This window comes from Nannobrachium achirus (assembly GCF_963921795.1).
Source record: "Nannobrachium achirus genome assembly, chromosome: 16".
Taxonomy (NCBI): domain Eukaryota; kingdom Metazoa; phylum Chordata; class Actinopteri; order Myctophiformes; family Myctophidae; genus Nannobrachium; species Nannobrachium achirus.
Genome location: NC_137823.1, coordinates 8,485,389 through 8,495,925, shown reverse-complemented (window position 1 = coordinate 8,495,925; position 10,537 = coordinate 8,485,389). Strand labels below are relative to the sequence as shown.

The 10,537-nt window shown below is 44.3% G+C and overlaps 1 protein-coding gene across 1 annotated transcript in view; it reads right to left on the bottom strand.

The window, feature by feature from the left end:
- Positions 1-8,261: 8,261 nt before the first annotated feature.
- Positions 8,262-10,537, bottom strand: part of cep85l (centrosomal protein 85L) — a gene marked incomplete at both ends in the record, with an annotated part of 34,562 nt that continues 32,286 nt past the window's right edge. The window contains 3 exons of the mRNA XM_080744096.1: positions 8,262-8,446; positions 8,833-9,001; positions 9,334-9,417. Of these exons, the coding sequence (XP_080600222.1) occupies positions 8,262-8,446; positions 8,833-9,001; positions 9,334-9,417 (438 nt within the window). The remainder of the gene's footprint in view (positions 8,447-8,832; positions 9,002-9,333; positions 9,418-10,537) is intronic.

The window sequence follows — 10,537 nt, the reverse complement described above, 5'->3', positions numbered from 1 at the left end:
TGTGGCACATTTACTAACATGCCAAGTTTAGCTGCACTTGAACAACCGTTCCAGGCTGCCATATCCCAGCCAAAGAAACCATAGAAAACTGGGGAAAAAATTTAATGTACTTCTTTAAATAAATGTACCATGCCTGGCGCGCATGCAAGACACCAGTCATGTTGCCATACCTTAGCTTTTTCTGAACTGACTCTACTGGTTGTGTGGCTTGTGTAAGTAAGTGAAAACTGCTGTTTGCACGCCATCTAGTGTCTGTTCACAGACACTGCGTATGATGTTGACCATCATCCACTGCATGTTGGAGGACATCTCTGTGTTTTACAACAAGGGTTCATATTTTAGATTTCAGCCCTGCCGATGGAACTCGCCTTCGGCTCGTTCCTGCAGCAAGGCTGTCGTGCCAAATAACCGCGATAATGCACAGCCTCTCGTGTAATATTGCTTAATTATCTTGCTAATTATATTGATTTATTACCCGGCTTGTTTGAATGCTTGATTCTGATTGGTCAATCGCTGAAATCAGAGGTCTGATATTCCCCGATAATAACAGACCGCTCCGCTCTATAACAGACCGATGCCTAATCAAAGGCTCAGAGCACCTGCTGCACTCAGGCTGCACTGCGTGAATCTTGTGCTGTATCCAACATGTCAGCCATGTAAACAAACACACAGCGACATTCACAACTAAACGTTGCCCTCAAGAATGTTTTAAAAATATTTTAAGCGATGGATTCTATCTAATCAGCATTTCATTGTTTTCCAAGGCGACCGTGTCGCGCTGGGGGGGGACGCCCAGCGCAACACTTGTGGAATACTTTCAGCCGTCTGTAAACAAGGAAAATACTTTTTGTTTTTAGTTTTGAGTCAAATTATTAATGTTATTGGGGATTCACGGTACATAAAAGACCGACGGCCTGATATCTCCCTGAGGCACACGGAGCCATTCATTATCACTTACGTATTACCTCCTTATTGCTAAATAATAATAATAATAATAATAATAGCTGTGATTTATATAGCGCTTTTCTTAGTACTCAAAGTCGCTTTACAATACTAATTGTTTGTGTGTGCGTGTGTGTACGGCAGATAAAAACATCAACTGTATTAGGAAAAAAAACTAGGATAAGATAAGAAGATACAGTAGAAAACAATAAAAACAAAAGTATGGTCCGAGATCAGCTGGGGAAGGCAGTTTTGAATAGGTGAGTTTTCAGAGCGGTTTTGAATGAGGGGAGGGAGGGGGCGTCTCTGACTCATTTAGGGAGTTCGTTCCAGAGGGTGGGGGCGGCCACTGAGAACGCCCTGTCCCCCCAGGTTCGGCGGTTGGCCTTTGGGACCTCGAGGAGGCCAGCCTCTCTGGACCTGAGCGACCGGGTGGGGACATATGGCTGGAGGAGGTCGGAGAGGTATGGGGGGGCCAGGTTGTGCAGTGCTTTGTAGGTGGTGAGGAGTATTTTGAAGTGGATCCGTTGTTTCACGGGCAGCCAGTGGAGGTCAAATGCCTAAATGCCTAAACCAACTAAACTAAACATGTTTTGAGATGGGAGGGGGTCCGCAGTTTGAGAACCACTGATTTAGAAGAAGGATTTAGAAGACATTTATAGAATCGTATCGAAAATATTCAAAGACTCGCACGAATGTTCGCGTTTTTTCAAAAAATAGCAGATCTACAAGCTCGCAGCTCGGCACTCGGTGCCGCGCTGTGAGCTTGTATATCTGCTATTTTTTAAAAGTTAAAGCTTAAAATAATGGTTAAAGGGGTTCAGGGCTAAATGGCTTACGTTAGGAACTAGTTAGGCAAATAAAATACTTGTTACGTTAAAATAAATCACACATTAAAACACTCACACGTCTTAGAAAAATAGCATTTATTTGTCGGTCTGTACAAACAAACTGAAATCCAAACGCTCTCGTTTGAAAATGTAAAAATACTTATTAATACTTTTTGTTTTTTGTGTGTTTTTTTTCAAGGAACATTTCTATATATAAATAGAGCTTTGGCATTCATAAACTCTAGCTGCAAAAAAAAACACAAGTCCAGAGCTAGAAAACATTAACACTTAGAAGCCAAAGAGTTGTCTGAGTTATCCATATCATCCATACACTTCTGGAAGCCAGCCAGTGGCTCCTATAACACACACACGCACACGTGCACACGCACAAACATTAGTATTACAATACTTGTTAGGAAGACGTCTCGATACGACAATGTTAATGATTGCTACTTGAACTTTTTTGGGGGGGCAGGAGGGGTAACGTTTAACTACAAATAAAGCCAAAAGTAGTCGATCTACAAGCTCACAGCGCGTTGCCCTGCGACGTGTCGTGAGCTTGTAGATCGGTGTGAGTATAAAAGCCAGGCGAAACTTTTCTCAAATCATGCTCGCCTGCCGGTTTGGTCGTTTTGCCTCTGACAAGTAGAGTAATACATGGTGATACACGTGCACGCACACACGCACACACGCACACACACACGCACGCACGCACACACACAGACAGAGAACCAGTCGTGGACACCAAATTGTTTCCCTTTTAGATTCTACAATGCATTCTATTCGACACTGAAACATTATTCTGTCAGAGTTCAATAAACACTGGATGAACACTGGAGTGTTGTAATCCCAATCGCCTTTCAGACGGAGCGCGGTCGCCGCGTCCCAGTAATTCATTTTCAATGAGAGGCGGGGCGGTTATTTTGGCCGCGCGGAGAAGTTTAGGGGCGGCCAGGCGAGCGGCCGAGGGTCCCGGGAAATTCCCACGCGCGTGGTTGTTCGCGCATGCGCTCGCGGGCGGCGAGAGCTGGGTTGTGATCAGCTTTTCTTTTCCGCGCTTACCGGCTGGCGCGCTGGAGGACAACAACAACGGCTTCTGGACGTAATATCGCTTAATCGCGGGCCGGTTGTGTTCGTCTCCACGTGAGAGACCGCACGGCCCCCGCGCCCCGTCTGAGGAGCGCTTAACACACTGCTTGTTCACCAAATGAACCCCCCCCACACACACATAATATAATCCATAAACAGTAAGTAAGGAAGAGGACCATTTTCTTTAGGATATGGCTGCCGTGCGTAGAGCCGATATTAGACCACATTAGTTTGCTAACCGGGGCAGGAATTTCATGAAGGCCATGGCCGCCGTTGCCCCTCAGTTTGGCCTTGTGTCCCTCAAACCAACGGCATGACCTGAGGCCACAGTGGCCTTAAAGGAGTAGTTCACCACCAAAATGACTTTTTTTCTATTGATTACTCATGCCATGGAGAGTAGAGGTCAATAATATCTTTTGGTTTTTGTCACATTCCTAAGACAAAAATTTGATTCGAGTAAATTTACCCCCATTGATTCCGGATGGGGACCCGTTTCGAAACGGGTCCCCATCCGGAACGAATGGGGGTAAATTTATTGTTATCACATTTTGGTCTTAGGAATGCGACAAAAAATATTATTGAACTCTAGTCTCCATGGCGTGACTAATCAATGGAAAAAAAGTCATTTTGGGGGTGAACTACTCCTTTAAGGCCCCAGCTGACTGTACCGCTTTCTCCTCTGTCTCTTTCTGGTCAATATGTAGACAGTAGACAAGTGTCTCTTTCTTGTCATGTAGACACCAGTGTTTTTTTTTTTGAGATTCTGACATCTTAACTCCCCCGAGTCCCCATCTTTAAACCAATCCAGTGACGTTGATTGGTGCAGGGCTGAGCATGGATCAGATTGTAAATGCCATCATTTATCTATTTCACTGCAGATTAGGTCATCATCCCTAACTTTTAAATTCAACTAATTCTTTCGAAAGGACTAAAATCTTAGTTTTATTTGATGGCCTTCCTGCCCTGGCATTTGGCCTTTGGGACCTTAAAAAATGAAAGGCCAAGCGGCCTCGCCCCTAAAATGTCAAAATTCCAGGCCCGGTTGCTAACCCTGATCGACTGGGTTGTTCTAATGAAGGCGTGTGTTTGTGTGTGTGTGTGGGCTTCATTGGGACAGTGCGTGACAGTCCTACAATAATACCATAGAATACAGTGCATTTACAGTGAATAATAATAATAATAGTACAATCGTCAGGTTTCTCCCTTCTGAGTCAGAACCTGAGTGCGTATGCATTGTTTGTGCCTCTTTATATTATGGCTTTAAAAAGGGTGAAGTTGGAGCATCAGCATCATCTTAACACGGCGTATACACACAATCAACGTTCCACACTTGTCTTGTCTGGACACCTTATATATATATAGCAGGGGTCTTCAATGTGTTTCACGCCAAGGACCCCTGGGCCACAGCTGAGAGCGAGATGAAGCAGGGACCCCTTAGCTGAGATAGACAGATTTGCTTCAGAGTTTTGACAGCACCGTCATCAATGTTTTATATAGATACTGTATGTTGGATTCAGGGACATGCTGGCCATTGGGAAAAGCGGGACAACTCCCGAACGGCCGGTTCATTTCCGGCCGGTCCAGGCCGGCCATTAGGAAAAAATTAAAAATAAAATGTCGACCTTCGTTCCATTTTGGGGGCTGGGCAGCCAACAAAGTAAATCATCACTGTCGGTGCGAGGCGTTGTGTGCTTGTAGATCGGCTGTTTTCACTAGTTTAAATCATTTTTAAAATGATAAATACAAAACAAACGGTTTTGGACATAAGAGGTTTCCATCCGACAACGATGAAATATAACTCATGTAATTAGCCCACTGGCTTGTCACTTGTCATGATCTGAAATGGCAAATCTTTGAGTAGCAGCAGCACTATAGAGAGAGATCTCTCTCTATAGCGTGCAATGAGGGCCTCTCCAACTCTTTTTCCCGGGCTGAACCAGGGGCCCAGCATGTCCCTGGTTGGATTCATGTTAATGTGGGTCCCCAGCTAAATCACAGATAGGAACCAAATGGACCCTTACAGGTCTGTAACTCTGAGAGTGTACAAATGGAACCAAATGGACCCTTACAGCTCTGTAACTCTGAGAGTGTACAAATGGAACCAAATGGACCCTTACAGCTCTGTAACTCTGAGAGTGTACACATGGAACTAAATGGACCCTCCATTTGTACACTATCAGAGTTACATTAATGTTGATTCTACAACATAAATTGGGGTCCCGCAGACAGAAATGCCATTAATAAATGGGGGTCCGTGGCTCTAATGCATGTCAAACTGGGGGTCCTTGAAACAAGAATGGTTGAGAATCACTGCTAGAGCCGTAAAAAGTTTGCATAGATAATAACAGTTATGTGTTCAACCCTTTCTTAAACCCATCACGTTATCCGGTACGAATGTTATTTACTGTATATATGTTTTGCTCGCCGTTAAAACGTTTCCCCAACGGTTCATCAAATACACAGAACGTGATTAAAAACGTTAATTTGTCGTTAATCGGGCAGGCTAATTAATCATGCTAACGCTGCAGTGTGCTAACCGCGCCACGCAGCGCCACGCATTCACCAAACATGCAACGATTTACACTTTTTATGACATAGTTTTCTCTTCCTCTAAAAACACAAAGTATACAAATAAAAAATACATTTTAAATAAAATAAAACAAATACATCACATTCCTGGTAGCAAATCGATGAATAGCTGATAACCTTAATTCATCTTAATTAATACAAAAGTTATTATTTTTTTAATATCATGACTGGTACTCGTTAAGTTCAGCCTAAGTTACGCAACGACCGCCGCCAAGTTTAACCCCTTAAGCCCCGACACGTCGTACGACGGATAGTGGCAGATCTACAAGCCTGTGTGTGAGCTTGTAGATCTGCCCTCTTCTGCTGTGCAACACCTGCGTACAACGTGTGTATGTGTGTGTGTGTGTGTGTGTGTGTGTTTGTGTGTGTGTGTGTTTGTGTGTGCGAATAATAATCGGCCGATGAATAATACTGTGTCCCATGCAGATGTTACGAAGACGACTGGATGGAAAGTGATGAGGCAGGCAGCTGATTGGCTAGAATGACCTGCCACTCAAAGAGGCACTTTGACAGAGCAGCGGTTGTTTTTTTGCAAGACGTGCTAAAATGTAACACCTGCTATGTTATCCCAGTCAAATGTTTTGTTCAGGGGTCTTCAACGTTTTCAGGCCAAGGACCCCTTAGTTGAGAGAGGGATGAAGCAGGGACCCCCACAACCTATTTCATTGTTTGACAGCACAATCATCAGTGTATTTTGGATTTCTGTCAATTTGTGTTTTCAGATATTTAACCACTTGAACCGTCAAAACTTCTCCCCTCTACACCAAACCTCTTTTCCCGAAAATAGCTGATCTAGCTTAGATCGGCTATTTTTGGCTAAAGTTCTCAGAATCTGGTTAAGAATCTGGCTATGAAGCAGATTTTCTTTTTTCTTCTTCTTTCTATCACACAAAGATTCGGAGGACCCCCTGTAGTAACTCTGAGGACCCCCTAGGGGTCCCGGACCCCCCGTTGAAGACCCTTGGTTTAGTTTAGAAATGTAATCTACAATCTTCTGTTTTTAACAGGACATTAATTATTTCCCCGATGGAAACTCAAAGACATAACGTGATAAGACCGACCACTCTGCATAAAAAAATAAAAATAAAACAAAACACAAAAAAAAGGTTCACAGCTTGGTCCTACGTTCTCAAAAAAAAAAAGAAAAAGAAAACTCCCTTTTTCAAAACGTAGAACTGCGGTTTAAATAAAAAAAACAAAAAACAAAACAAACTTCCTTTGACGTATGGAAATTGCATTTTCAATAAAATAAAAAATAAAAAAGTCATCTTCTGTGTAATACCCTTATTTCCCCCCCGGGTTTCTTAAAAGTTTTTCCGGGGGACGACCGTTTCCGTTCTTTGCCTGGGAAAGACAAAAAGACGCCTGGAATCCCTGTTTTTTTCAGGAGGAAGACAGGAAACAGGAAACAGGAAGTAGAGGATCGGGGGAACGTCGTCCTGAAGGAAGACGTGAAGACAGCGGCGGGTCATTCGTCAACGAGTCTGAGGGCCTTAAGCTAGATGCAGAATAGGGATGGGACGATACACGATATATTATCGTTAAAAAACACTCGCGATAATCGTTTCGTGGAGATTACATTTATCGTGATATCGTCCTCCGTCATGCACTGGGATCAATTCACCTTTTATTTGCCGAGCTGCATATCCGGTACCACTTTAACCCTCTATAATTGGTACTTATAATATACGTACTTGATACAGTCTTTTTTTTTCGCTATCAAATGTCTTTGCCAAAAAATAGCCGATCTACAAGCGACGCGTAATCTGCTATTTTTGGGCAGATGTTCCGCCCCAGGATAATGGATTTTGATTATCGCGATGATATCGTAAATCGCGATTTCTTTTGTCACAATAATCGTGATATGACATTTTCATATGGTCCCATCCGTAATGCAGAATAGACCTACATTTAGAGTGAACATTTTTTTAACTTAAATCTTTGCTTCTGGGGGGTCCCTAGAACAACATATTTTGAGATGGGGGTCCGCGGCCAAATACATATCACGTTGGGGGTCCTTAACCACTGATAGGCAGTCTTCTAAATCCTAACAGTTTTCTGAAAAAAAAAGAACTATGTTGCTATCAGTGGTTCTCCAACTTTGTCATGTGAAGGACCCCCAAAATGATATGTATTTGGCCATGGACCCCCATCGCAAAATATTTAGTTCCAGGGATCCCCCAGAAGCAAAGATTTGAGTTAAAAAAAATCACGATTTTTGTGACAAAAGAAATCGCGATTTACGATATCGCCATAATCAAAATCCATTATCCTGGGGCGGAACATTTGACAAAAAATAGCAGATCTACAAGCTCTATGAGCTTGTAGATCTGCTGGTCAAAGACATGTTGATAGAGCGGAAAAAAGACTGTATCAAGTACGTATATTATAAGTACCTTTTACCAATTCTAGAGGGTTTAAGTGGTACCAGTTATACAGCTCGGCAAATAAAAGGTGAATTGATCCCAGTGCATGACGGAGCACGATATCACGATAGATTAAATATCCACGATACGATTATCGTGAGTGTTTTTGATCACGATAAACGATAATATCGCGTATCGTCCCATCCCTACTCGAAATGTGGGTCTATTCTGCTTCTAGCTTAAGGCCAAAAACCCGGGGAGCGTTCCACTTCTCGCCAGCGGGTCGGGGTCCGGGTGCTGTGCGATGACGTCATCGCTGCGTGACGCAGTCGTGGCCCCCATGTCCTGCGCGTAGCGGTCGGAGATGGCGACGACGTCATCACTGCGTGACGCAGTCGTGGCCCCCATGTCCTGCGCGTAGCGGTCGGAGATGGCGACGACGTCGTCACTGCGTGACGCAGTTCTCTCCCATGTCCTGCGCGTAGCGGTCGGACATGGTGCGCCGCAGCTCCTCGATGTCGCGGCGGAGCTTCCCCACCTCCAGCAGCCCCGCCTCCACGCCGCTAAGCCCCTCCCCCTCCCCCAGCAGCAGCACGCCGTTGGAGTTCTCCTCGCCGGACACGCCCATGGCTGCAAGAGGTCAGAGGTCAACATGGTTACTGTCAGTGTGTTGCCAATCTGCGCCAGTGGCGTCAGTTCAGAAAAATCTAAGGTATGGCAACATGACTGGTGTCTTGACACCAGTCATGTTGCCATACCTTAGCAACAGGTATGATACATTTATTTTAAGTACATTTTATTTTTCCCCCCGTTTCTACGGTTTCTTGGGCTGGATATGGCAGCCTGGAACGGTTGTTCAAGTGCAGCTAAACTTTAGGTAAACGTGCCACAATTAACAATAATGCATTGCACCTGTGCAGCTGACCTGCAGAACCTGGGAATATACCATACACCAAGATGGGGAGAATAAAAGTGTGGAGAATAGAATTATAATGTGTGCGTGTATGAGGTCTTACACTGAATGCCCAGCAGCAGGCTGAGGTTGGGTTCTTGCCCGTGGGCACGTTGGCTCAGGACGGAGCACAGCGCCCGCAGCTCCAACAGACACAGCGACATCTCCTTCAGCAGGGAGCCCGCCTCTACACCAGGGGGCGCCAGCACCCCCACGTCCACCTGTCTTTGGTTCTGGAGGGGAGAGAGAGAGTGAGAGAGAGAGCGAGAGAGAGAGAGAGAGATTTAAACAAATATATAAAACTGATGCCGGGTTAGCGGGTTAATGTAGTTCTAAAAGCTAACAAAATAACGAAAACTAAAATTTAACGTTGCTTTTCCCGAATAATGTGGGATTAAACCCGGAACTAAAGGTTCCTACCATTGGCCGCTAGTGTCTCTGATAGAACCCAATGGTGACGTCATCACTTCCCACGGTCTATATATCTATTTTTTTTTTTACGGTCTATGATATAAACATACACACGCAGTCAGGCATAGGAGACGGTGTGCCAGCGCTCATCTACCTGTATGTCCTGTTGTTTGTCCAGTAGGTGTCGCTGTAGCTGCTGTGTGACGTCTTTCTGCAGCTGCAGCCTCCTCTCTGTGGCCTGTGATCATTATGACATCATTAATACATCATTATGACATCACTGTGACATCATGACATCATTATTACATCATTATGACACCACTGTGACATCATTGTTATATCACTACATGCATATAGGTTGCCAAACTTTGATTACTTAGGCCAGCAGAGAGCCCGAGTACTGCTTTCGGTGGCGTATCTGTCTGTGTTTAGGCCCGTATTTTGTCACATATGTGTTGGGCTTTGTAATCTGCGGTCGTTAACTCCTGTGGTAACATGAGACGCTATTCGGTAACGCCTCTCACAAGCTCCCGGTGCGAGGCGGCTTGTGCCGCGCTGCTGCGCCACTTGAGTCTGTGTGTCAGTGTGTGTGTGACTGTGTGTGTGTGTTAGGGCATTCACGAATAGTGATTTTTAGTATTCGAATTATTCGACCTCAAAGTATTCGAATAGCTAGTCGAATATTCGACAGGACTGGCCAAACTGTTAAATATTAAGTAAGCAAGAGGCAAACATTGTGAAAATCTACATGCTCACGATCAACATTCTCACAACACCTCGCATTGCGAGGCGTTGTGAGCATGTAGATCTGCTATTTTCACAATATTTATCTGTGGAACTGAGTCACATTGTCAGGGTGGGGGTCCCCAGTTCAAATATGTTTATTTTGGGGGTCACGGGCCTAAAAAGGTTTGAGAAGCCCTGGTATAGAGCATTAACAAATTCATCCACCAGGGGCATTGACAACTCATTCTTCTGACTTCCTATCTAGCCAAGCTTTATAAACTATATATTAAAAAAAAAAAAAAAAAAAGAGAAAGCGTATATTCGACTTCGGTGAACAACGTCAAATAGTGACTTTGCTATTCGAATATTCGAATAGTTGGTGAATGCCCTAGTGTGTGTGTGTGTGTGTGTGTGTGTGTGTGTGTGTGTGTGTGTGTGTGCGTGCGTGCGTGCGTGCGTGCGTGCGCGTGTGTGTGCTGCTGACATCATTGAAACTGTCCACAGTCACTTTCGTACAGCCTAATATTATAGAAGTTGTGTGAACTTTCTATAACAGCCTGCAACCTGATTTAGCAAAGGTGGTTTCTGATGTTAATTTGTTCCTTCATTAGGAGGGTTAGCAAGATGTTTCT